A 26566-nucleotide genomic window follows, 5' to 3' on the forward strand; every position below is an offset into this window, starting at 1 on the left:
AAATTCAAACATTCAATTGGCAGTTCAGCAGCAGAGTTACATTGAACAATTGTACTACTTTAAGAAAAAGCCCCTCGATTCACGCTTCTTTCGCTCAATTTTGTAAGCTGAACTTGATGAACAAGGGTCTAGAGAGGGAATCTCCAGCATAGAGTGACTGAAAAAGTGATTGACATTGAATAGCGCTGAAGGATTTCGCTTCGTCAGCGTTTACATAGACCACGAGGTCTCCAATCAGCCTCATATACATGACTTCAAACGTCATATATGGATCCACCAACATGGCACAGAATTTCAGCCCTGCAGCGAATTTACCGAAGAGTAGAAAATTCGTAGATTGAGGATACTAGGTATGCCACATTCATCTCCGAGCCTCTCTCTCTTTGCAGATTGTGATAACTGAGCATAGGGTAAATGGTAAGATCGGGGTGATATGATACGGGACAAGAGGTCGGAAACAGGCAATTTACGGGTTTTCATAACTGTTGGTGGTGGGGGGAAGTGCTTGGCGTTGGAGTGATGTTGGTGCTGATGCGGAATTAAGAAACTCCAGACGTTCTTCAAATAATTTGGGATGCGTAGGGTAAGCATAATATTTGGGGGTTAGATGCAAGAGCTGCTTTGTAGTCATTCGTCGATTAAGCTTGAGTTTTGAAGGGCTGTTGGTCGATATCTGGTAATTTTGATGTTGATGTTTTGTTTTGTTTTGTTTTGTTTGCTTTGAATACCGAATTCGAATGTTTCTAATATAATGTATAGTCAGAATATTAGTTCTAAGAAATGGGATGTGGGGGGTACAGAGATTAGATAGAGTTGAGGAGACGTCAATTTTTGGAGGGGACATGCTGCTCGTCAGGCTCTCCATACATACTGCGAAAGAATTGTATGGATCCGTTTTGATTTGTCAGGGGAGGAAGTGAGCCTGCAAATATCACTCTAAAAGTTGCATAAGGAGAAGCAGCAAGCGAAAAGCAAGGACGTGGAGTGGAGAAATAAGATAAATGCTGATGCGGCACGAGCGTTACCTGGTACTGAAGTTTGCTTGAAATATAAGCGCAATGTGATACGAAGATGCGGATGCGGCGCGGTGCATTTGATGACTCATGATTGGATTGTTCTACGGTGCGGCGCGGTATGAGGCGCAGGCTCTGAAGAACGATATACAAACGAATGCAATTCGCGGTTTCTATGGGAAGCGGCGAGGTGTGATTATGAGTTAAGTACTAGGCAGTCAATTCACATAAGGATCGGGCGTAGAATGAAGTGGGACGAGGTGAAAAGGGGTGTGATGAGGGATGTAATTGAAAAACTGGAATGATACGTTGAACAGTAAGACTATCCCACGAATCTTGATTTCGGGAATTTCTAATTGAACAAACGAAAGTTCACATGCAGATTTAGATCAGATTTATACATGATCTCGTGCAAATTTCAAACCCTATATACAACTAATCTCTTGTCATGTGTTTGTCGTTCCATGCTACAAGTTATAACATCATAGCCTTGATAATTTTTAATCGCCCCCTTTTCACCACCTTGGCCTTTTTTTTTCTTCTCCTGACATAGCAAACTAACGCGATGAGTAAAGAATATGGAAAAGAAAATGCATTTAGACAGAGGTCCAAGCGAACTTGACAGAAACGCTTTGGCTGGAGGTGTAAACGGTTGCTTGAGTAGAACCGGATGGGACGGCGGTAGCGTAGAAGGTAGATGAGCCGCTGTATGTGAGGTAGCCACCGGAGGACTGGGATGTGTTAGTTGATTGGAATTTTAATCGAAGGGGGGAGAGAGATGGTGGGAGGAAAGAGGAGGAAGGAAACTTACTCCGAAGACGGTGGAGACACCGGAGCCGCAGGAAAATGTACCGCTGGAGATACCGCACGTACCCTTGGAGGACTTGAGGGTGAATCCGGTACCTAGGATGAGAGTTAGTGGGGTTCGTTTAATGATAGATGAAGAGTTGAGATAGGTCTTCAGACAACCAGTTTTTCATCAGGGCTTGGAAAGAAGAAACTCACCAGAAGCAGTGGCGGTATATGTAGCACAGGTACCGCTAGTGTACCAGGTGCCTGCACTAATCAAACATCCAGTGTTGGTGCTTCCAACATATGCCTCCAAATAGCCAGATCCAGAGAAGCTGCCAGTGCCAACAGGAGCAGTCGCGGTGGTAGTTGGGGTACCAGAGCCAGAGCCGGACTTGGGAGCATACTTAATGCCGGTACTGGGGCATGATCCAGATTGACCGACGGGGGCAATGGGAACGAATGTTCCGGTAGCAACGGAACCGCGTACTTCAAAGGAGTACCAAATCTGATCGAGAGAAGAAGAAGTACATGAAATGGTAGCAGGGTATCCGAAGCCGGCGGTGATGGCTGCTTGGATTTGAGCGGAGGTGTAGGTTTTGGTGGTGGAGGGCACGATTCCAGCATTGGATAACCACTGTGGTGATGTTAGTTACTTCTTTCTTTCGCTTATGTGGTAGGCTACTTACTGTGTAGGTAGGAAGAATCTTGAAAAGATCGACAGCAACATTGAAGAAGTCTACAACTTCTGCACCGGTGGTGTAGCTGCTGTAGCAAGAAGGCTCAAGGGTACTGATACAGGTTCCGTGCTTGTTCCACTCGTGTTCCCAGAATACCTCATTGGTAGAGTCATCACTGACCCAGTAGGTGTTCATATACGAGAGCAAGGATGTTTGGCCAGCAGCACTAAGGATGTTGGTAATGCTTGAATATTCACGGCTGGTATCGCAATTTGAATCGTAGGTACCATCACAGTGATCGGGCCACAAACCGTGGATTGTCCAAGAGTTGGAAGGACCTTGAGTATGATTAATTTCTGACTTGTGAAGCGAGGTTAGGAGGGAAAGAAAATTTGTATACCTGTGCTAGGATTGGAGTCCCAGAATTGGGTCTGAACCATTTGACCACCAGGAGTATTGAAGCAGCAAGTGTTGGTGCTGGAACCGCTACAACTCAATGCTGGATTCGAACATACCAACGGAGTCGCAGCGAGACTGGCTGCACGTGCAGCTGGTGCCAGAAGCGCGAATGGCAAAAGACCTTTGAAAATTGAGGAAGTCATTGTTGCACAAAGTTTTAATACCAAGGAAAGCGAGGGAAATGGATGCTTCTATTTCACGCAAAGAAGATTCACCACTTCCACCGAGGCCATAGATATAGCATTTTCAAATTGCATCCATTCGCCATGGGTGATAAGCAATCTTCACCAAAACGTGTCACACTCCATTGGCGTTGGGATGTATTAGACATTATCTAAGAGAAGAAGGTGTATAAGAGAGAAGGGCTGGAAGAAAGGGCAGTATTGCATGCTCATAGGCCAATTGTGATATCGAACTACGATGTTTTCAAGGTTCCTAAACGGGCTAGAACCGGACGCTTGATACTATATTGATCTCCATTTTATGCTTATCCCCTGATCGGCAGTCGAATGGGAGGAATTGATTCACCAGACGATAAATGAGGAAAGTTAATAAGGCTAATCGATAGTCAGGCACATTACGTATTCCTACCGGCCAGCGAATGATAGATGATAGATGAGAAACCTCCCTACCATTCGGCTATCATTCGCCGGGCAGAGATTTTCTTGTAGAGCAACAACGGGAGGTAAAATGTTGTGCAGGATCCAAATCGGAGATAATGATGAAAAAAGAAAAAAGATCCTATCTTCCCTTGTGATACTTTTGATGGTTGTCGTCGTGGACTTTTTAAATGGTTTTCGGAAGGTAGCCACACAGATTGCTGGGATTTATGCGTGCGACCTTCTAAAATAAGACCGCCAAGCATTCTCTCACATTTCGCTCCTCGCCGTCGTCCATCAACATGATTATTGTCACACTGTCGCTCCTGCGGCCCCGCGATTCTACGACGATGTGAAGATGTGAAGATGTGAAGATATGAAGACGCGAAATATTTCTGGGCGGCAACTTCGGTCCCGTCAACCCTGTTAAGTTATCACATGTGATCTGTTTCCCTGCTTTGCAGAAAGTAAATCGGGGCGCGCCGCTGTAGATGCAGATAGTTCAGATTGTGGGGACACCGAGGTATGGAGAATTGAAAGCAGATAACCTATCGTTCCGCCACGGGTAATTCCATCCGATAAACTGCCAACAACTAGAGAGCATCGTCATCGTCGTCGATTTTGCCATCATCATCGCCGCCGGTTCTCCCAACGCTATTGATGCCACCACTATCATCACATCAATATCGTCTTGCAATATCACAACTGTGTGTCAAGTCGTATCAGTCGGCCGTAGCACCGTGAGACATTGTGAGATTCATTGAAAATGAAAAACTCAGTTGTGAGTATTGGCCCAGTTTGTGTGTCCTCATGCATCCAGTCAATGTCCTCATCCAAAGGTTTCGGATAAAACGAAGACTTGGGGCATTGGCAAGCTCTTGGGGTCGAGAACAGAACTTCCTAAATAGTCTGAAGATTGCGCGGACAATTGATGCTATCTTGATATTGGGAGGAGGGCTTTGCGCAAGGCCAAAGATTGGATGATCAAGATTGGTGTAAGATTGTTGACCTGGGTTAATCAATCGCCTTCAGATTCAAACCCTCGTCCACGCGAATCATATTTTGCATCATCAGAATGTTGTTGATGCTTATGGTCATGTGTCTGTTCGCCATCCGGACAACCCAGGTATCTTCATTATGTCGGCATCGACCGCGCCAGCATTGGTCTCATCCATCTCCGACTTGGTACATTATAATGTATCCGATGGCGCTCCAGTAGATCCGAAGGCGAAGAAAGGGTACCAAGAACGGTTTATCCATAGCGAAATTTACAAGAAATTCTCAGAGATCAATTGCGTTATCCACAGTCATGCCGAGGCCGTGATACCCTACACCATGAACGGAGTCCAGATGCGACCGATATTTCACATGGCTGGGTTCTTAGGTATGATACTCTGCCGGAAACTATGCATTAATATGTATATAACGATTACTTATAGGTGATCATGTACCTAATTTTGATATCACGGAGCTATACACCTCGAACGATAGACAAGACTTCTTGGTAAACTCTGGACGGTTTGGCAGTGCCTTGGCCGAGAAATTCTCCAAGCCGGAATCAAGTACCCAAGACTATAACGTCGTCTTAATGGCAAATCACGGTTTCACGACGGTAGGATCAAGTATCAAGCAGGCTATCTACCGTGCTGTTTATACCCAAATCAATGCGGGTCTCCAAGCAAAAGCCATTATGCTCAGGAATGCCGACGGGAGAGCTGCTGACCTTGGCCCTTTAAGGTTTTTGAATGCCGAACAAGCTTCTGGTTCCGAAAAATTCAACGATGACACCGCCGAAAGACCTTGGCAGTTATGGGTGCGAGAAGTTGAGGCAAACCCTTTGTATCAGAATGAAGCATCAAAGATGGACTCCTCAGATGAGGTATGATACGGAAGACTAAGTTCTTCGCGTTTCTATTCTATGTTATTGAAATTGTGATGGGCCACAGTGCTATGGTTCATATTTGAGAAGGGGACGTAAGTTCAATTCATGCATTCAACTTCCGAGCCATTACTAGTTCAAAATAGCTCGATATGGCTTTGCCATCTCTTACTCACGTAGACACATTTGATATCTAGTTTCTAGGGGTGAAAAAGAAACCGCGAGACTACGTCCAAACAATGTGGCGTCGACTAAAACAGAATTTCTTTCATCTCATTTCCTAAATGACATCTTCAAACTTCGACCCCTTAGGAAGGAAAGTTCCTACCACCATTAAATCTACCTATACTTGCTTCAATCGACCGGAATTTGGATCACTTTGATGGTGATCCGCGGTTGGAACTTAGGAGAACACATGCAGGGTTTTGCAGAATGTCAGCCAAGACTTGCGATGAAAGACGTCAAACGTTGGGGGAGATTTGTCAAAATGGAATTTCTGAAGAAAGTTAATCTGTTTATAGTATGTCAAATTGTGAAATGTCTGGAGATGCAACTCGTTTCCAGAGATTTCGGGGTTTACGCTGTGACCTTTGAGTGATTCTCATACGACGCTAGAACCTGCCAAGAACTAGAATTATCAGAAAGCTAACACCAAAAAAGCATAGCCAGACTTACCAAAGCTATTTCAAAACGTCGCCGTGACTTTGCAATCACAGCCAAGATAATTCCTCGCATTTGATCTGTGCTGAATCTCTCGAGAGCTTGATACCATTCCTGTGCATCGCGTTATCAGTGTCACTTGGCGTTTGACGAAATATTGGCATTCATCCCACGCGAAAATAGTTCATAACCAAAACCTGGGAACTGTTAGCATCTCAGAATAGGAAAATTATTCGATTGGCTAGAACTTTAATATCGGGAACCGTGAGTATGGTGTGGGGTTGGCCAGAGCTACATTGCACGGCCTCTGGAAATTATTGGCAACGCATTTTCTGTATGAATTCTTGATATAAGAAGTCTTGTCCTCATGCACCCAAGAGTTTTAATTCCTCAGCTGTGCTCCATTTGATTCTTCTTGATCTTTATTTACACATCTAAGCTTGACGCTCAAGATATTCGTTCACTTAATTCATCCCACTACCCTTATTTCAAGCCCGTCTTTAACGCAAGCACCCCTTCACAACCCACTTTCAGAATGTTGACCAACTATCTTATTATGGCCATGATCGCCACTAGCATCTCGGCACTCCCTTTGAACATCAATCTTGGCGCCTATTCACCTGCCTTGGTAGTCGGTGATGGTGAAATATCATTCGGAGGGAAAGCAGATGTATCGAACCTCATGAACGCACTCGAGGGAGCTGCCGTTAGTGGTGCCGCAACAAATGGCGCCGCCGCCGCACCCGCAGCACAACCACAAGCAGCAGCACCAGCCGCAGCTGCCGCACCCGCCACCGCCGCCGCCGTTCAGGGAGCTACCGAAGACAAGACCGAAGCTCAAGTAACAGCACTCCAAGGAATGGGCAAGGAAATCGCACCCCGTGTTGTCAAGCTCGAAAGATCGGACGTAGACAGAGCCGCAAAACGTGACATCCAAACTTTGACTGCCGCTCTCAACTATGCTGCTGGTGCCATCAAGACCAGCCCCGAAGTCCAACTCGGAACCGAAGAGTCTGGTGTTGGTATCCTCGTCAAAGCTGGAGGCACTGGAAATACCGCTGCCGCTGCTGGTGCTGCTGGTACTGCCGGAAAGGCCAAGATGGGCAAGCGTGAGGATAGTGTTGCCGACCCCAAGACAAAGACTACTGTCACTACTATGTTTATTCGTGGTGGACCAGCTGGTTAGTTACTCCTTTCTTCATCCATCCTTAATCATAGAATTTAAAGCTAACATGTCAGCACAATAGTTGGACAAACAAACTCCATCTCCACAGTCCGCAACGTCGAAGATCTCAACGGTTCAGCGGTTACTAAGCGTGAGCCAAGCCCAGGTATTGATGGTGTTAACCTCAATATGGTCGAGGGATCAGTTGCCGAGCTCACTTTTGTGGAGACAAGGAGTGCAGATGATGAGGAATAGATTTCCCATCTCACTTTGTAATGAATGGATATGAATGAGGATGGATTGGATATGTAATTTACAAGCGTCAAAAAGATTAAGAGATCATTTGCTATTCTTTTGCACGGCATAGTAGCCGTGAGTGTGTTCTTTTCTTCTTCTTTTTCTTTGGTTCTTATGGTGGCGTTTTCATGGCTCGGGTCAAGCTGGACGTATACCACACAGCTCTTACATTTATAATTTGAATATGAGGATGGAATCTCACGGGATATCAATGGTGGGCAGAAAAGCAAGATGAAGCAATTCATATATCTATAGGTATATCAATATAAAGAGAAATTCAAATTTAAATCCAACCTCTGTTTTTACTCATCCAAAATTCTGTCTCCTTCGTATCCTTCACCAGCTATTTTTCTCTTAAGTCCAGTTCTTACTCTGCCCTTCCCCTTCTAGAACAAATCCAAAATAAAGGAAAATTCCCACCGACGCCATGATCTAGAGATCTAGATCTAACCCATAACTTCCAGTGCCAAAGCCAAGGTCCAAGAGCCTTGCACCCTTCGGTAGTGCCCGCAAGCCGGGCCGTCAGTGCACTGGCTGCCCCAACTTCTTTTGGAAACGCATAATTCCCAAACTATTGCCAAGCAAGGGATCGGAATTTGAAACAACGGGGTTTTCTTGGCTGGCACAGTGATAATACACACTGACTGTATATTTGATGGCGACAATAGGTGGGTATCGAGATGAGGATAAGTATAAAGGTAGACTCTGGACCCTGGCAGAGCAAAAATCGACAGGTGGACACACAAATGGAGACGTGGACTTGGGCGGAGAATTTCGAGCCGGTTGGGGGATCGGCGGGTGGGGTAGATATGGTGAAGCGAGGGTAAGATGTTGGTTTCGATGATCTATTTTATCCACTTTCAGTTTCTGTTTGGGACCCTCGAGACTTGCAGGGAAGAGTGCGTATATCTTCGAGAGCTCCGTAGAAAGCTTTTCACATGTGAGTATTTTGAACAATGGCATGAAATATCTCATCATGATAAATCGAGAAGTCAATGTCGAATTGCTATTTCTCGTTGGGAGTGTGGGGGTTCTCATCTAAACGTTTCGAGGATAACAAGATATTCATTGTTTAGATTTAGATTGGATATTGCTTAGAGTTCTTCCCAGTCTGAAAAGCTATATATTTGAGCAGTTCTTTTTTCGATAGGCTCTACCTAGTATTTGGAGCGCAACAAACCAGCTCGTAGAGTATAATGGCAAGACAAGGGCGATAATTTAATGGTAGACTTCTCTGAATAACCACTCTGCAGCGTCATCATACATTTTCCTTCCTCTTGCAATTAGCTTTTCTTTCTTTGCTTTGTCTCTTTCCAAGCGCCCCCCAAAACTCTCGAATCCTAGATCAAAAGTTAGTATCTCAATTTCTAAATTCAGAGTACCTGATATCTCCTAGTCTAGACTAACAGATTGGATGAACGTCTTCGAATCCCAAGAGCATTTCAATAGTCGAAATGAATTCAACATTTCAATCTTCGGGATGTTCAAACTGGATCCAGAAATTTAAAGTCTCTCGTCACCGAACTGCAGTTCAAACTACTTTAAAGCCCGGCTACTCCATCCTTATACGCAAGGGATCGATAAAAGAGAAGTCTGCTCAACATACCATGCTCAACACCCATAACCTTCTCCCACCTAACCCCATCCCTTTCCCAAACTGTCTCGCCCTCCACCCTATCCTTCCCCACAAGCCTCTCCGCCATAAACTCGGCATCATACCACAAAAGATCCAACTCACACCCCACCATAAAAATCTTCTCCGGCAACATCTCTCTATCCGCATACATAACACTGAGTCTCGGGTCACACAAATCCGTTCCAGGATTTATATACGCATAGTTGAATAGTGGCATCAAATTTTCCAACATATCTTTAGTCGCATAAGAAGGTCTCGCTGCAATCGAGACTGATTGCGGCGTCACAAATCCAGGAACGGGGTAGAATGCACATACGCCATGAATTCTGCCTTGGAGGGAAGAAGCTTGTGGAACTGCGAGGGAATAACAGCCGCCAGCGCTGAAACCACCAATAGCTACTTTAGAACGATCGAATGGGAGAGATTCGTCTTCGAGGATAGAATTCACGACATCGGTTAATTGGTCAACTGGTTGAGGAAAAGTTGATCCGGGAGCCTTGGGGTAGTCAAGGGAGATGACTAGGATATTGTGTTTAGAGGAGAAATAAGAACAGAATTCATCGTCGATGGCAGGGACACAAAAGACGAATCCGCCACCGTGGATGTCAAGGTAGACGGGAAGCGGCGGGTCGCCGGATTTGTAGGTGGGGGGGACGAAGATCCTATGGGTGAGTGAGGAGTGGATGGGATAGGTTTTAGTGAATGTAGGGAGGGTTGCTCGACCGACTACATAGGGGGACATGAATATCGGGATGAAGACCTTGCTAAAGGCTTTGATGAAGTGTATCCTGAGCCAAATGGTTACGCGTTTCCATATCGGCAGTTTTGGGTGATAGATCGGCCCTTGGGGAAGCGGAGGTGGTAGAGCCATCGTTGCCCTGATAATTGAGCTTTGATTTGGTCAGTATCTAGAGTTGTAAATACAAGACAAGTATAGCTTAGAGGTGCTCTCACAGTTCTACGAATTCAAATATTGTATGACGTGTAAGGTATATGCATCAAAACGGGTCTCTGTGGACGGCTCGATGTGGACGGGAATTATATCCATACAAATCTGTTAAAAACACTTCTTTTTACATGTCAGGTTACACTTCGGCTAGCAAATCCTGCTTGAATACGAAGAAACTTCACATTCTTGTTATCCAAAGACTCCTAGACAACTCTATTTTAACTTGAAATAAAATACTGACCAATTGGTTAATGATTCAACTTTGAAAAAGATATGACTTTGATGTGCGTACCTACAATTCCGTCTACACCAAGAAATGTTAGAACGTGTACAGGTTCGTACCAATGACTGTCAAGGTGAAACAAAAAGTGACAAAAACTTTTTTTTTATAGTATGGATTGCTAGCTTTTTAATATAAATTGTTAATTTTAGATATAGAGTACTAATTTCAATTATTTAATCGTATAATTGCAAAATCGTACAATCGCATAATCTAAGGGTTAGGATCTCCGAAGAAAATGGGTTGCTAAAGGCTGACATTACCCTGGCTAAGTCTCGTCAGGTTCGCGCCGGCAATACGTCTTCTTGCGAGTTCCTTCTACATCGGCACTCTCAATCAATGAACCACATCCCCTTTTTATAGCATTATAGGATCAGGACAGGGAAAACAAGACCAGGAATATCACTGCCCTCATTCAACGGCGAAAGGGATTCACTCGGCTCCTCCAGGCGCAACCCACGGCGGTGAGAGTCTTCCTTGAAGGCCCATATAGGGAGTCACCCTTGGCCGAGGATTATGGCAATGCTATCTTCTTTGCATCGGGGATTGGCATTGCGGCTCATTTAGGATATATTAAGCAACTGCTCGACGCCCGAGAGCAAGGGCCCACTAGGACTCAGGCGGTAAGTCTCCTGTGAGAGGTCGACGAAATTGAGCCGTGGGACGCGGCTATCAAGATGGCGCATAAGCTGCTCGATAAGCATGCAGACCGATGCGACAGGGAGACGCCTGATTGGAAAAACGCAAGGAACCGATTTGTGAGCTACCTTTGACCGGTGCCATAGCACACACAACTCACCCTTGCGGGCTAGGTCTTTCAATACACCATGTTTGCTCGACACCACGGGCTTGACTGGCCTGAGAAATCCAGCGAATCAATGAGAGGTCGTCAACGCTGGAAATTTGGGGCTTTGAACGCCGCTAGTACTCACGCGGGAACTGGCCAACGTAGAAGTTCAGGGCCAGCGTCTCACACGTACTTTGATCTCTGGTAGTTAGTTCTGTGATCGGACCAGAGAGATGCTAATTGGGCATAATCTGCGCCAATCGTGAGATGACTGATATAATCCAGTCAGCTTATGCGAGCAAGCTTGAGGTGGAGGAAGGTGGGAGAGAGGAGGTCATATTGCACACCTATGATTTCCATCCCGATGGTTAGCTTATAGGTTGATGGCTTCCGCATGTGATGTCTGCATTGAATTGCGTTCAAGTTCCTCAGAGATGGCTTACATACGACAGCGAAGTTGAGAATGGCTTGTAGTGATATAAACGTGAGTTAATCAGACAATTTGAAAATATCTAGGGGAATAACCTCATCACAATCCTTTATAAGGACATAATCACATACAGACTTCACATTTAACGCTGGCTCCTCCTTGCTGATCCAAAAACTTGCTCCATCCACGCTCCGGGCAGCATGGCAAAAGTCTGCGGCTATCGATTTGGCGCCAGGAATCCGTAGCTTTGTGCCAACGATCAACACCAGCACCGGGCATATTCTCAAACCATGCTTAGCAGCTTCTAGAATCTCTTTATCATCCGGGTGAGGCTCGCCGTATAAAAGTACGTTGGGTCTTAGCCTGCCAATGGTCAATGATCGCTCGGGTCTGGCTTCTTTGCAAGCACCTTTGACAGTATGGCAAATCGGAACCTTAAAATAAATATGGCTTGTAGTCACAAACCCAGTTGCATATCCCACATCGGGCTTGATCAACTCGACCATGGAGGCGTATCGTCTTGGCGTCGAGATCAGGTAACAGGCGCTCAACGCAATCAATATTCTGTGTATAGTGCCAAAAATGAGGGCGAGTCCGCCCAAGCTCGTCCATAACCTTGTGGAAATGTGAAGACTCGGTCAAATCCGAATGCAGGCGTTCACACATGCCACGGAACGTGGGGTGGAAGCTGATCATTTCTCCAGAAGGGGAGTAGAGAGAGCGGTCGAACGAGGTCTGTTTGGATTTTTGCATATCCGCAAAGGTAGGAACTAGATAACTCAATCAGCATCGATGAAGGGACTTATAAACGAGCTTCAACTCACAGTCTGCACTGGCAGAGATGCCGGCCACGCTAATGACGACAATCTTTTTACTCGATCGCACGAGCTCCCTTAATCGGCTAAAGCCATCCATAGGTTCGCGGATGGCCTGAAGCGATCCTCTCATTTTTCGGGCTCTCTTTCTGATTCAGTGCTTCTCGTTGATTGGTCCCTGAATGGAAGCCTTCCGTCTAACTATTCAGCTGATATGGAGTGGCTTGTCAGGTGATTTGGAGCTCAAACGGATCAGCTGTAGCACAAAGCAGTGATTCAGATGGTGCTTTAGCAGTCGCGTAGAATAGAATGGAAGAACGAAAGTAATGGAATACATTACACATGGCAGAAGGTACAGCTTTGCTATACTCTGTGTGGTGTAAAATTCATTAGGCTCTAAAACCGCTGCGCCAGCAGCGGGGTTTTATACTAGAATAAGCCATATAACTTGAAAGTCATATAAAGTTATTCCAACAACCCTATATAGATACTAGCCCTTATATAACTATAATAAAAACCTCAAGTTTGGTTTGATACTAAAAGATTTATTTCAAATATTATTCTGAATTGAAAGAATAATATAATAGTGGTTAAAAATGAAATACGGAAATATACGAAAAACTTCGCCTTGGTTAGGGACAATTCTTGACCAAGTCAAGGTCCGTACTTTCTCCATGGCGAGCATGTCTTTTAGAAGGTCACTCAATGAGCAGATGTGAGATGGGGAAGGTCCATCGTCTCGCGCAAACGATTGAGGAGCAACTTCAACGAGGAGAGATCAATTCCAAGAAGCTCGAGCTCATGATGAGAAAGAATTGAGGCTTGAGTTCGCTAGTTGTATCACGTGATATGATTTGGCTGGCTGTATTTCGTCTTGATACTTGCAGCTTCAACTTTTCACTCCTTCGCTGCTGTTGCAACGCAACCTTTATCATCATTCAGTCAGAGTAAGAACATTCGTGAGAGATTTGGGAATTTACTGAAACACAAAGATTTACTCAACATTCGATCCACACTTAAATAGCATTGACAGCAGCAAAGGAGTCGCCGAAATCCCGATCCAGGTATCTAGACCGCCGTCGCTCATTGTGGAAATGCGTACCAAGCATTTATATGGACCCCTATTCCTCTTTGGAATACCAAGAACCTAAAGGGTACGAAGTATAAAATTAACCATACTGCTATGTCTTTGAATGCTTCTCACCCCCATTCCTGTCGATATTACCTCGGGCTTGTAGTGCTTTAAACTACAGTAGTCACCTTGTTGTACTTCATTCATACTTTCAGAAACTTCGGTCATCAACGGGCGAAGACCTTTCTAAGACTATTCCCGCATCGAAGTAATATACAATTAACTTTTCGAATGAGATGCATGGTGTTCCAAGAAAAAGACTTACGATGTTTCTGGAAGCACTTCGCTTCACATGAATTCCATGTGTAATTTCGACCTAGGCTTGGCCTCATGATCCGAGAGTAACCAGGGGTTAAGCCTTTCTCGATTATATACACGCAATACAGTCCTCCTCCGTCTGTCAGTTATACGCTGTCAAGTGAGTGGTCGTATTCGGAGATCAGATCCCGGGTGTTCAATGCTTCTCTCCCGTTAAAACAAGTATACGCGGAATAATCGGCCTTCGAGAATCCAAAGAACGTCGACACTTCCATCGTTGTACAGACTCTGCTTGGTGTACAGACTCTCCTTGGTGATTTATCTGAAGCAATAGCTGCGCCATTATAGGTCACGATGCTTACCTTTTCTGCGCAATCGGTAATTATTCCATCTTGGCAACTTGCCATGTTTCCCCCACTCAAGGTCCGACAACAATACATGTGTGGCGGTACATGTGCTGCGGTACCAGTAGTACTGTACAGTACGCGTCCGGTACCGATCGGAGAATTTCTATCTGCATATCTGGGGAACATATACGACAAACAATTTATTGTCGGTATATTCCATTGAAATTTATTATAGTTTCACTGGTTTATGGCCCATATTTTAGTCTTTTTTTTTGGTGAAGTTTACGTCGACTGTTCTAGTGCTATTTCGTTACCATCTTGTATCTTCTAGATTTCTGTATTCATGTTGTTCTAAAGAGGACGGTGATCTAGCAATCACATTTTCATTTTCCTTCAAAAGAGGTCAAGTGATCTTCACACATGTACACTGACGTGTTGAAATTCTATTTAGGCAATTTGTCGAAGAAAATACTCGTACTCAGGGTCGTTTGTCTCCAATACCAATGCCTATATCATTGGTGCGCAAGATATCCCTCCATCCAGTCTGGAGATGAATCCTCTCACATATCTTGGCGGGCATTTGGATTTTTCCATCATACAAGAGGTTCCCGCTACCACATAGTGCCGAACATACACCTTGGCACAAACTTGGCACTCTAGATTGGGCGTTTGATCCGATATAGTTGGCGCCTGTGGCATGCAGGCATAAGACGCCGGTGATGTTGTCTTCCTTATACGCTCCAGGAACCACCGGCGAGTAATTCAATGCCAATATTTACAGGGATGCCAAGCACCGTTGAAGTATAGGCTTACTGTGCCCTGGCTGTTAGATTCCTAATTCATTAAAGTCCGGCATACAGACGGTCCTGCATTTCAACATGGAAGATTAACGGTAAATATTATCCACCAGGCATCGTGAGTTTCTTGGTGCTATAGTATGCTGGATTGGGAGAGCTCCATCTGATCTGTAAATGCGGGGCAGAAGGATCAACAATATATAAAGGGATGTCCCTTCGAATAACAAAATCTAAATACAAAACATTTCAACCAATTCCAAGATTGTCAAGTGAACATTCCATAATATCACTCTCAGCGCAATCATGCATTCTCTCTTGTTTTGGCTTACAGCCGCGCTGCTGCCTTTCGCTCATGGCGCAGGTGTTACCGGATCAGCTTCAGGTGCTGCTCACGGAGTTAGTATTCATTGGTGTACTGCTCCTTTTTTGCATACTAACTTCGTTTAGGTAACTGGTGGTGGAAGTGCTAGCCCTGTCACACCTTCTACAACCGCCGAGTGAGTCAAAGTGTACACTTGACGTAGGAGCGTCAACTGATTTACTTTCTTAGATTGATCTCTTACCTTACGGATTCATCGCCACGAGTCATCCTTATCACCAAGACATTTGATTTCCGAGGTACTTTGGGAACTACAACTGCAACTGGATGCGTACCAACTAGCAACACTTGTGGGTCTAGTGGACAAAATGCCATCAATGCAAATGGCTGGTGTGGATCTGCTCCCGCAACTACGGTCAAATACGATAATGCTGGTACCACGCCAATCCAGGTCAAGAGCAACAAGAGTATTGTTGGTGTAGGCAGCGCCGGTGTTATCATTGGTCGAGGATTCTATCTCTCTGGTGTTTCCAACATCATTATTCAAAATGTTCACATTACCAACCTTAACCCTTCATTGATTTGGGGTGGAGATGCTATTCAATTGGTAAGCTTTGCATCTTGAGGGGAAGGAGGTCAAAAAGCCTGCATGCTGATTATTATCTTTAGGTTGGCACAGACTTGATCTGGATCGATCATTGTAAATTCTCACTCATCGGTCGACAAATGCTTGTCACTGGATACAACGCAGCTGGCAGACTCACAATCTCCAACAATGAATTTGACGGTCAAACTTCCTGGTCCGCCACCTGCAACGGCCAACACTATTGGACAATGCTCTTCTATGGTGCCGCAGACTACGTTACTCTCGCAAACAACTACATTCACCACTGCTCTGGTAGAGCCCCCAAGGTCGGCGGAAGCTCCGGTGATGCTATCACCATGCACGCCGTCAACAACTACTTCTACAATGTCGCAGGCCATGATTTCGACATCGGTGTCGGCGCTGCAGTCTTGTTGGAGGGTAACTACTTCCAATCTGTCACAACTCCTATCACAGCTGCTTCTTCCTCAGCTGGAGGTTCCATCTTCACCACTGCTTCCGGAACCGAATCATCTTGTACCGCATACCTCGGCCGTGCTTGTGTCGCAAATGCACTTTCAAGCTCCGGAGCCATGGCAGGTTACGGTACCACCGCCTTCTTGGCCACCATCAAGACCAAGGAAAGTGGCTATGTTCCTGCTGCGATCGCTGCTTCCTCGGTCCCCGCTTATGTCGTGGCCCATGCCGGAATTGGCAAGCTCTAAAGAGAGAGCTTTTAAAACTTCTTGGTTCGTAGAGTTCATGCCTTTCGCTCTCTTTCACTTTTGATTGGGGCTCAGTCCTGAATCTATAAATCATCTTGTACATACTATTGTTGAAGCTTCTGGCTGTACATATTCGAAGTTCTTTCTTGGACATAATTTTAGTTGTACATATCTAGAACTTTTATCTTAAACATGTTTTGTTACTATAACATCGTTGGTCGTGCGTGTTCAAAAGATTGCTTTCTTTCCCTCTTTACAGATGAAGGTGCTGTGCTAAAGTCCAATAATACTCTCAACTGTGCAATTAGTAAAAATCTACTTTTCACTTCTGCCTTCGCCCTTGTTAATTGCTCGCCCCAAGAGTTGTAAAGCTTCCAACTTGGTCAACTCTAAGTCGGTCTCGCTTATTCTTCGATAGGATGATCAGGCCGAGTATATGGGACGGTCTCACAAAGTCTGACCTGATTGAAAGGGCGCCTGGCCCACGAAGCCAACAGTTGGCATTCGCGCTTCGGGTCTGTAATACATGGAAGTTGATGGCGCGTTTTTTCCCCCAGAAACACAATATTAGAGTTCTAGGTGGTTGGTTTCTAACGAATGAAGAAGTAATGAATGAATGTATTGTTGTATTACTATATATACTGTTATAATTATATGAGAGAGTAGTATTGCGTCAAAATCATTCCCCTTTTCTCTCTCTCCCCTCATCTCTCTATCTGTTACTTCCATTACGCATCCAGGCTTCAGGTGTCTTGGTACTCAGAATTCCATGCTAACAAACACTCATATCATCATCACTTCTTAACAACCGTGGTAGTCGAGACCTTGTTTGTGTGTGTCTTTCTCTCTCAATCCTCCTGTTGATTACAACATTTATTGGGTGTGCATTTTCGTCAAGCCATTTTGGGGGTTCCTTCAGAGTGATTGATTTTGCGAGATCGCTCATTCGCCTTTTGAGTACCTCTACTACAGCCGATGGTATCATTTTTCTAGCCGAAACATATTCTTGTTCGGGGAATTGAGATTCGCTGGCCATTTGGGGAGCGGTGTTGAAATTGAGGAGTGAAATCTTGAGATGTGTGGGATTGTTCTGATGGGAAGGGGTGTATAATTACGATCTAGCGGGACGAAAGCACAATAGAGCTTTCACCTAGATGGGAATCTCGCAATGACGAAAACGACTATGTGAATACTCCCCACCCATACTCTTCTAACTTATACCTCGTTCCACATATGCCCGGCCTCCTAAATAACCAACACGGTCTCGTCGTAAATCCCGCAAATATAACCGCGACCCAAAAAGCCATATGAGGACAAAGAACTCAGACTCTAGGATTGTGGTTGAATTATATTACGGTCAAACTGTTTCCAGAATGTTTATTTTACACCTAAATCCGCTTAGTGGTGTGGTCTATACTTACAACATCTCGATATGGCTATGTCTATATGTAGTTGAGGACATGGTCTCGATCAGGTCGACTGTGTAACATGTAACCCGGCGATACGATACGATACGATAGGGCTGCACTTATGGATATTCTAGGTGTGAAACTAACTTACTATATATATACGTGGGGATATATGTGACTTGGATTTAGCGTTGGAGTTTTAGATGTGTATCCTTCGAGGAACTATTATACAAGTTGGCGACATTGGTTTGTTTTTACAACACTTGACAAGATCAATGAAATGAACAATAGAAATATTAAAAAAAATACTCAAATATTCGGATGTTATCATCAAATTTTCTCGATATCACAAATATTTCGAATGAATTACATACTTCGAATGGTATGTGGAGATGAGCAGGATAGATGGATGGGATGATTGAGAATGGGAGAAGGAGCATAACTAACAAAAGGTCAGATGAGATACCATTACTACCACAATAACCACTTAACTTTTCTTTCTACAGAGATACGAGAAATCCCACTAAATCCCTCGCACCCAAGTCATCTCCAGCGAGAAAAAAAATAAAAAATGCAGATAGAAATTCAAAGGGTTCCAGATGAGAGACATTCACTCACCCACACCCAAGATCCGCTCAAGTAATGAATGAATGAACATTACAATCCCCCATGTAAAAAAAATAAAAAATGAACGACCATATCCCCATTCAAAACTCCAAGGACTCTCAAAAAAAAAAAAACAACATTCTCCTCTGGAGTCTTCCAACTCACAATCGCGAGTACACTCCGCGGGACGTCGATTGAAACAGTATATATAGTCTAGTCTAGTCTAGCCCAATCCAAACCGCTTAGACTATCTGCACGAGAAGGATACGTGCGAAAGACGTAGCACCCACGATTGTGTAGGTCCCAAGTGTCTAATTGTGTTCTGTCTGACGAGCTAGCTATGCACGGGGAATAGTAGCCCCTTGTATAAGGGCTACTGGAAAGAGAGAGTTTCTTTCGTATTCGTTTGTATTAAAGTCATTCGCTGCGTCCACATATAAACCATTGGGGAGAGAAGAGAAAAGAGCAACAATCCAAATATAATCCAACCACCCAAAAGTAGGTAGATAGATATATATCCACACATTTCCAGCTTCAACAATACAATCCAGAAATTCAACATATGAAAAGAAGTAAAGTGGCAAACCATCTCAGCCATTGAAATGCGCAATGAAAGTTAATTCCAACATAGTCGGGTACGTATTCGAAAGTACCCATCTACAATCCCGAGAACAATGTATCTAGATACGATACAATAAAAACACAAGCGAGAAGTGAAGGAGATCACTTGCAGTCTTGAATGATGAGTTAGTTTTTTGATAAGAAACTTAATTATTACGCATTAAAATATATCATGGTATCGTTACAAACATATATACAGTACTGTCAACTTTGGAGAAATGTAATCAGCCAAATTGCAATGTGTTGTGCAGGTCTTTGCCTGATTCCTTTCATCCCAGCTCCATCTCTTGTATCTAGGTTACCGCTCATACAATAACTAGAAGGTACCATTGGAGTTTTGGTATTGATGAGTTCCTCTGTACCCCTCAGTTGGCATCTCTGTTGCATTGGGTGGTGCATACGTCGCCGGGCTTGAACCATAGTCCACACCGTTAACCTGATGACCATGAGTACCAACGACTGGGGATACAGGAGAATGTCCATATCCCGTTTGTGAACCATAACCTTCGTGAGTTCGTGCTACCATGGTTGCATCCGTAGCATTTGAGGTCCTCACATCATTAGGACTAGAATGGACGGGCAATGCATCTGGCTTTTCCGAGCCGATTCCTCCAGCCATGTATTCGCCATCGTGGGCTCGTTGACGTCTTGGCCAGAATCTACCACGGGTTCTGCCGGCTGTATAGCCATTGTTGGGAGATGGACCGAATGCCTTTTCTTTTTTGTGGTGCTTGATGAGAGCCAATTCGACAAAGATTGAAATGAAGAAGAAAACACTAATTTCAATGTTAGGGTGATTCCTTCCATTTCCTCGATTGATTGTGTGCATATAGAATAAAGGGACCAAAATAGAAGGTATACTTACGCAGCGACAATTGAAACAGCAAAACAAGCTGTATTCAATCTACAGCTGTTGGACAAACTAGGCAGAGATGTATCTCTCAAGGCCCCAACTCCAGAAAGTCTTTGATTCGTGGCAGAAATTCCATTGCCCAAAGGTGTATTCACATATCCGGAACATGATCTGCCATCTCTAGTAGCATAAGCTACATAGATAAATGCCCCAGTGAAGCAGAAATCGAGAATGATGGCGATGATGGAAAAGAACATCAAACCGGCGACACAGCAGAGGAGACTGAGTCCGAGAACTGTATATAGTGCACCTGAACCAGAAATGCCTTCGACGGCTTTGATGTAAGTGGCGATTGGAAGATTATTCGTAGAGAGTTTGGCTAGGAAATAGGCAAAGATTCCAAGAATGATAACCGAGCAGCAGAATTCCACACCACGAAGAAACCATTGAAGGGCTTTGAGTGCAACGCCGCCGCCTCTCATGATGAAATATGTGAAGGTTTATGTTTCCGTTTGGGTGTATGAAGGGGTAAGATAGAAACAATGATAGAGCAGATGAAAAGAAAAGATTGGGGTCGATGAAGACAACAAATATGGAGATTAAAGAATATGAAGTGAGGGATGACTTTATGTGAAGATCTGCATATGATGTCGTCAAATGGGGCCGGTTGATCACAAACTATAAATCGAACCACTCGTCAGCGGTACCCAATGATGATAAGTAGATGGAGTAGCCTTAATCGAGAACGCCTAGTCTTCGTATAAGATTTCTTTGTTTTGCTGTTTGGATGTTTTGCTCGGTCCTCCCACCTCTTCACATGCCTTCATTTTCTTTGTTTATTTATGTCTGTCTTCACTCTGGAAGCCAGGTTTGAGCAGCTTTGGCTGGGTGAGAACGGTCGAGATCCATCATTTGCATGCATCACCTACGTTTGAAGCCACTCTGAGGAATACTCCAACGCAAGATCTAGCGCTGTTCCTTTGTTCGTTCCAGAGAACGCAAGGGAAGATCTCGTGCCGTTTCAATCCACGGGATGTACCGATTCCGGCGAAAGGATTTGAGAACGTCAAGATTCCCAAAGTGATATTCCAGCAGGTTTCCAATTGCAAGACTTGGTATCCATCGTCCATCGTCAATTCGTCGGTTGTGGCCATTAGAAGCTTCTTAGAAAATGTCATTAATGTAACGTTTGGTCTCTCCAATGCTTGGGAACATTGATCGAGACCTTTTTTGACGTCATTGCCGAAGTATCGAGGATCAAGGGATCAAGGGATGAAGGGATTGCAACCAGATTCGTCAGTGGTAGAAAGGAAAAAACGGAGCCAAGCCACAATTCAAAAACAGGTTCTCTCTCAACTGGTCACGTGTAACATGAGCACAGCCACTGGTGGGAGAAGTACAGAGTAGGAGTTCTCTCAACACCTCCAGATGAGATCTGATCGCCGATGTCCTAAAGCTTTCGTACCTAGGTATTTGGTACAATTCACGTGTGTATGAACCTCGGGAATGCAGTCAAAGGAATATGGAAACAGCGCAGGGTCAACGGAAACTCTTATTCTTTGGAAGATCTGAGCACCTCAATGACATCTACAACCCAATAACACCTCCTATTTCGTGCACCCATACACTCATACACCATGTATTCTTTATAGAACACTCCAAACCACTCACTAGATACCTAGCATATATATTCAGACTGTAATTCAGATTCTTAGGTACTCCCGTCTAAATGAATTTTATATTATTCTTCAAGATACAACATATGGTTTCAAGATGTATTCTATATCTCGAATAGCTCTCAAATCCAAGTATCCTGAGATGTCTCCCACCCGCCTGACTTCCCGCTGTCTTCTCCCCCATACAACCCACCCCTTAACCTCAATTCTTCTTCTCTCGCTTCATCATCTCTACCTTTGCGTTGATAACGCCATTCCTCAACTTCATTGCATTGCCAATATCATAGAATGCCACATACATTGCATATATAGGTAAGAAAACCCACAACGTGTTGAAAAAAACCAAATAAACCCATTTAAACATAAAATTACTCGTATCCAAATTCTTACAGCCGATTAACCATTCTGGTGCAAATGTCATGAAGCCTATTATCCACATGTACATAGTTAGTCCACACTCTCTTATAATTTGACTGACAGGAGAAATCCATAAGCATACCACCATATAATTCTCCCGTAGCAAGCACCACCATCCAAAAATTGACTCTCCAATCCTTCCTCACAATCCCCCAACAAATCCAAAGTGCCAGCGGTCCAGCCCCAAGCACAGTCAACAACTCCAAACTGACCACTGTCAAATCTGCACCTGCCCATCTTCGGTCCGCTTGCGCATAAACCATCCACAGTTTACTCGCCCAGTTATCCGCATATTGTGCCCCATAAACATATTCACTTGTGCCCAAGAAATTAGAGAGAGCAACCGGATGAGCAATTGACGAATCGAAGGGGACGCGAGAAAAAAAACAGTTGTAGAGGAAGGAACCTTCGAAAATGGTGTGGATGAGGAAATCGAAGAAGTGCCAGATGAAGAGGATGCGAAGGGAAGAGGGGGTTGTTGGCGAGAGAACGCGGACGGAGAGGATGTAGGAGGATAGGAGAATTGCGACGACGCCGAGGAGAGAAAGGATGGTGGTTTGGTCTATGTGCTCCATTATGGAAGACATGGCGGAGGCTGTGAATGAGAGGTAAAGACAGTCGAAGTCAATGGACAATTCGATCCCACTGCCGGTCTACCAGTGTAGGTTTGAAAGCTCCAGCTGAAGACGAAGCTTTGACAATTTTTACGAATTCACGGAAGGCGGAGTACTTTAATCCGTGAACATGGTCGGAGCAGAAGCTCCCCTCAGTGTGACGTCATCAAGGTACCCCGATCGTTGTGTGGAGAAGCCCATTTCGCAGGCCAGAACCTGTAGTGACCAGCTTTTTGACCCTCTATCCAGAACAATGGTTGTGTAACTGGCTGAAACATGGTCGGAATCTCAGTCTGAACTGGTCGAAAATGGGAGTTGAAATTCACATCACAAATGCAAAATAAGAGACAAATTTGTTTGAGTGTCATAAAAGCATCGTTATTATGAGGGTATTAAGACCACTAATACATGAGTTTCAGGCTCATCACTTCCCCAGGAATCCTCCCATCCATCCCATACGCCAAAGCCATTATGATAGAATGAAGAGAGTGAGATTCGTCGAGTTAAAGAATCTAGTGCTTGGCAGCCTCTGTTGAATTTATTAGTACATGAGTGCAAACGTGAAAAGGTAAAGTGAAGCTAAAACGTACCCTTGTGGACATCAGCCTTGGTGTTGTGTCCAGACTCGTCGGCCTTGTCCTTGACAGCATCGATACCGGCGCTGGCGCGGGTGGAAAGGCTGGCGTCGCCGTCCTTGGCGACTTGCTTGTTGGCCTCCTTGGAGGTGGTAGCAGTGGCACCTTGGATGGTCTCGCTGACGTAGTTGGCGGCGTTCTTCGCGAGTGTTAGAATGGTGTCGTAAAAATTGCAGAGGTTAAGAAAAGGTTGCTGGAGCGGGATAGGCTTACCTTGACAGTCTCCATTTTGAAAGGTTTGAAGTGTTGATTTGAAGTTTGAAGTTGATTGTGTTGTTGAAGTTGTAGTGTAGAGTTGTGAGTTGTGGTGTTGATGGAGAAGAAAATCGGAAAGTTGGGGAGAAGCTGAGCTTTATATTCTGGTCCCTTTCTCCAAAAGGAAGCTAAGACCGAATGCCCTCCTTACCTTGTAGCTCTGGTACGTCATACTTATTAGAATCTGCTTACCAGCTGTCTCCAAGTAGCAAACAAAGGGAGGGGGGATTCACCCTCTGCATCGAAAGGAGCTCATGTTCCATCTGCTACAACAAACTGAGCTTCCATTGTTGACAATGACGTACGAGCTTATTGATTTGCGCCAATCAAGATCTGCAAGACACAAGCCGCCTTTGCAGAGTACGTAGCTCGGAGACGTTGCCTGTCTCAATTAAAGTAGGTAATGGTTTGCGTGGTTAAGGCATTCAGGATCTCTACGAGCTAAGCCATAAGTGGCACAAGTGTCAACACAATGAAGTGTGATTGGTGGCCCTCTGTGGCTTGACCAACTTTTTTCTCGTGCCAAACTGACCAAGTTGAGGGGATGGGGCCATGCGCCGTGCGGATAGCTTCGGTTCGGAAAGGCGATCCCCCGCCACGAGTGGCTAATAGGTTCATAGGCTGTATCATCGCAGTCTTCATACGACGATACGAATACTGGTTCTAGAATTTGATGTGCACATGAAAGCACAGAATCCTTGCTTTTGGAAAGGGGGAAACCACCTGGAGCGTTCTATCCCCAAACCTACTCCACATGGTTGGTCTCGTGCCCATGAAAACCAATAAATGGATATTCCAAATTCCATCCTGTTCTTTTCCATATGTCCAAAACTCCGATACCGATGCCTGTTCTCGATGCCTGTTCTCGATGATCGATCTCGATCGCCATTTACCTGCATGTGGCATGCTTGCATTGTCATGTGATTCTCCAAATCTACACCTTCCTACGCATAGCAGTTGAGCGTCCCTCGGCAGTGAGAAGTTTCGTTCCAGCTGTGGCTCGTGACTCGTGAGCTCCCTACCCAGGACCTGCCTGTCTAGGTGTAGCAGTACACTACTCGCGAAATGTGTTGATTTCCCTTGGATTCTTTGGTCGCACAGTCATACATAGCATGAGTGATTTTCGTGCATTGTGGCGGGCTTGCTAAGATGATCAGAATGTGGACACTTTGCCTCCCTGGATCGTCACCCTGAGTTGAGACTTCACCCTTCTCCAGTGCAACTTGCGTGATTTACAATTTACCTTGGAAGTTTACCTATCATAAAGGTATTTCCTGTATTCAATTGTTGTTGCTACAGTCTATTGTCTATCCTCACCAACGTTCGTCGATACTTTGCTGCTCCGTCGACAGGTTCACTTTACACTGTGTTGCTACATGTATGGTTCCTATGAGAATATAGAGAAGTTTATAGCCTCAAAATTTCACCACCCTGTCTAATACCACCGCGGAATAACTCTTCGACGACCTTTCCTTCTAATAATGTCGCCTGCACAATCCCTTCTACGTGTTTTGGTTCCACTCTCCCGTACCAGATCCCACATCCGGCGAATGGATGAGCTTCGCCGTCTTTCGTCTTTGTATGAGGTGGAATATACAATATAACGTTCCCAGCAAATTTGTGTCCTCCAATATGACTTATCGATCCAATTCTTGCAGTGTTTCCAACTGGTTCGATCGTTCCTTCTAGCCTTTCTGCAGAGCTCCCGTCACCTACTTCCACTGCACCGTGCAAGACCTGTACTTCTTTCGCCGATAAGGCTCTTTCAAATTCGGCTCGCAAGATTGGAGCTATAATTCCACATCTCACATCTCGTCCTCCGTGTCCGCAGATCAATACCAATATATCCTTCACGTCTTTCACAGCGGGTAGGAAATCTGCCTGCTCTTTACTTCGCAACAAACGATCTTTGTGTATCGGAGAGAGGTTATCGTGTGCGGGGTGTAATTTCGTAGGGAGTAAGTATCCTTTTACCAGAGCTTCCACAGAATCGAACGATACTCGTGGGAGAAAAGGTATATATTTAAAGGATGGAACTATATATGCAGAAGTCGTTATAATCTCGGGCCGATGTGAGGCAACCGTAGAAGGAAAAGATGAGTTTGTAATGGAAACGTTATTGTAAGGCTATATAGAACACTGTTAATGGCACTTCAACTGAAGAAAAGGTGGGCTATGGTTGATCTTACATCACTATACGTTCCGCCGCGGCCCATCAACTCTTTAATGTCCGCAGCGAGATTATCCCCGGAATTTTCTTCCTCGATACGAGAAGGCCAATCTGGCTTCCCCGTACATATCAGAACTTGTTCAGCATATGCGGCCATTGTCCCGTTGAGTGGCTTCGAATGGTCTATCTCGAAGCCTTCTGGCATCTCGGGGCTCTCTGCGCAGGAACATGTTGGTGAGGGGCATTTTGGTATGGTAGGAAATGGCGGAGGTTTGTAGGATTGAGAAATACGGCGAGAACTTAGCAAAGTATAACGAAAAGGAGTACGCCAAATTGGCCTGCTCAACAAACGCAACGACATCAAGACGGGTTGATATCTGTTCAGAAGAAAAGAATAATGTTGCCAATAATGACCAAAATAAAAGTCTTATCTAACCTCGACGCAATTCTTATCTCCGCGACCGATCGGCATTGAATCCACAGGCCGACATCTTAGCTCCAGGAGAACGGAAATACCAAATCCCTCAGAGAGAACGATACATTGATAACACTTGTATTTTGATGCATTTTGATACCTCACAATGTTGCCAATTTCTGTTCAAAATGTAGATGGTATATATCACACAGCAGATTCGAAGCTTACAAATATACTTGTGTAGTTTTCAAATAGGAATAACGATTGTCCGAATTGATATGGCGTTTTGAAATGAG

General features: G+C 44.6%; 9 protein-coding genes across 11 annotated transcripts; 3 read left to right on the forward strand and 6 right to left on the reverse strand.

The window, feature by feature from the left end:
- Positions 1 to 1284: 1284 nt before the first annotated feature.
- BCIN_03g07320 (hypothetical protein) lies at positions 1285 to 3230 on the reverse strand. The gene is made up of 5 exons (XM_024692144.1): positions 2883 to 3230; positions 2492 to 2820; positions 2019 to 2439; positions 1825 to 1916; positions 1285 to 1744 (listed from the first exon to the last, which is right to left on the reverse strand). Exons 1-5 carry the CDS (start codon positions 3082 to 3084, stop codon positions 1610 to 1612), a joined length of 1179 nt encoding a protein of 392 aa, XP_024547918.1. The 5' UTR covers positions 3085 to 3230; the 3' UTR covers positions 1285 to 1609.
- A 362-nt stretch (positions 3231 to 3592) lies between these two features.
- On the forward strand, positions 3593 to 5796 carry BCIN_03g07330 (hypothetical protein). Its single transcript, XM_024692145.1, has 3 exons — positions 3593 to 4321; positions 4573 to 4924; positions 4980 to 5796. Exons 1-3 carry the CDS (start codon positions 4307 to 4309, stop codon positions 5423 to 5425), a joined length of 813 nt encoding a protein of 270 aa, XP_024547919.1. The 5' UTR covers positions 3593 to 4306; the 3' UTR covers positions 5426 to 5796.
- Positions 5797 to 6472: 676 nt separating this feature from the next.
- On the forward strand, positions 6473 to 7833 carry BCIN_03g07340 (hypothetical protein). 2 transcript variants are annotated; one of them, XM_001549820.2, is made up of 2 exons: positions 6473 to 7260; positions 7319 to 7833. In XM_001549820.2, exons 1-2 carry the CDS (start codon positions 6615 to 6617, stop codon positions 7324 to 7326), a joined length of 654 nt encoding a protein of 217 aa, XP_001549870.2. In that variant the 5' UTR covers positions 6473 to 6614; the 3' UTR covers positions 7327 to 7833. The 2 variants fall into 2 exon arrangements, with proteins under 2 accessions (XP_001549870.2, XP_024547920.1); XM_024692146.1 differs by having other exon boundaries at positions 7327 to 7833.
- A 733-nt stretch (positions 7834 to 8566) lies between these two features.
- BCIN_03g07350 (hypothetical protein) lies at positions 8567 to 10223 on the reverse strand. 2 transcript variants are annotated; one of them, XM_024692148.1, is made up of 3 exons: positions 10132 to 10223; positions 9148 to 10067; positions 8567 to 8881 (listed from the first exon to the last, which is right to left on the reverse strand). In XM_024692148.1, the coding sequence occupies exons 2-3, from the start codon at positions 10046 to 10048 to the stop codon at positions 8760 to 8762; spliced, it is 1023 nt and encodes a 340-aa protein (XP_024547922.1). In that variant the 5' UTR covers positions 10049 to 10067; positions 10132 to 10223; the 3' UTR covers positions 8567 to 8759. The 2 variants fall into 2 exon arrangements, with proteins under 2 accessions (XP_024547922.1, XP_024547921.1); XM_024692147.1 differs by having other exon boundaries at positions 9148 to 10223.
- A 4967-nt stretch (positions 10224 to 15190) lies between these two features.
- On the forward strand, positions 15191 to 16810 carry BCIN_03g07360 (hypothetical protein). Its single transcript, XM_001549814.2, has 4 exons — positions 15191 to 15368; positions 15420 to 15469; positions 15523 to 15898; positions 15961 to 16810. Exons 1-4 carry the CDS (start codon positions 15276 to 15278, stop codon positions 16597 to 16599), a joined length of 1158 nt encoding a protein of 385 aa, XP_001549864.1. The 5' UTR covers positions 15191 to 15275; the 3' UTR covers positions 16600 to 16810.
- A 2560-nt stretch (positions 16811 to 19370) lies between these two features.
- BCIN_03g07370 (hypothetical protein) lies at positions 19371 to 20858 on the reverse strand. Its single transcript, XM_001549812.2, has 2 exons — positions 20101 to 20858; positions 19371 to 20011 (listed from the first exon to the last, which is right to left on the reverse strand). Exons 1-2 carry the CDS (start codon positions 20568 to 20570, stop codon positions 19552 to 19554), a joined length of 930 nt encoding a protein of 309 aa, XP_001549862.1. The 5' UTR covers positions 20571 to 20858; the 3' UTR covers positions 19371 to 19551.
- Positions 20859 to 21787: 929 nt separating this feature from the next.
- BCIN_03g07380 (hypothetical protein) lies at positions 21788 to 22919 on the reverse strand. Its single transcript, XM_001549810.2, has 2 exons — positions 22264 to 22919; positions 21788 to 22190 (listed from the first exon to the last, which is right to left on the reverse strand). Exons 1-2 carry the CDS (start codon positions 22766 to 22768, stop codon positions 21967 to 21969), a joined length of 729 nt encoding a protein of 242 aa, XP_001549860.1. The 5' UTR covers positions 22769 to 22919; the 3' UTR covers positions 21788 to 21966.
- A 230-nt stretch (positions 22920 to 23149) lies between these two features.
- Positions 23150 to 24074, reverse strand: Bcccg1. The gene is made up of 3 exons (XM_001549809.2): positions 23644 to 24074; positions 23386 to 23569; positions 23150 to 23324 (listed from the first exon to the last, which is right to left on the reverse strand). Exons 1-3 carry the CDS (start codon positions 23656 to 23658, stop codon positions 23308 to 23310), a joined length of 216 nt encoding a protein of 71 aa, XP_001549859.1. The 5' UTR covers positions 23659 to 24074; the 3' UTR covers positions 23150 to 23307.
- Positions 24075 to 24798: 724 nt separating this feature from the next.
- On the reverse strand, positions 24799 to 26489 carry BCIN_03g07400 (hypothetical protein). Its single transcript, XM_001549808.2, has 2 exons — positions 25875 to 26489; positions 24799 to 25812 (listed from the first exon to the last, which is right to left on the reverse strand). Exons 1-2 carry the CDS (start codon positions 26214 to 26216, stop codon positions 25093 to 25095), a joined length of 1062 nt encoding a protein of 353 aa, XP_001549858.2. The 5' UTR covers positions 26217 to 26489; the 3' UTR covers positions 24799 to 25092.
- Between the last annotated feature and the right edge of the window lie 77 nt (positions 26490 to 26566).

This window comes from Botrytis cinerea, chromosome 3 (assembly GCF_000143535.2).
Source record: "Botrytis cinerea B05.10 chromosome 3, complete sequence".
Taxonomy (NCBI): Eukaryota; Fungi; Ascomycota; class Leotiomycetes; order Helotiales; family Sclerotiniaceae; genus Botrytis; species Botrytis cinerea.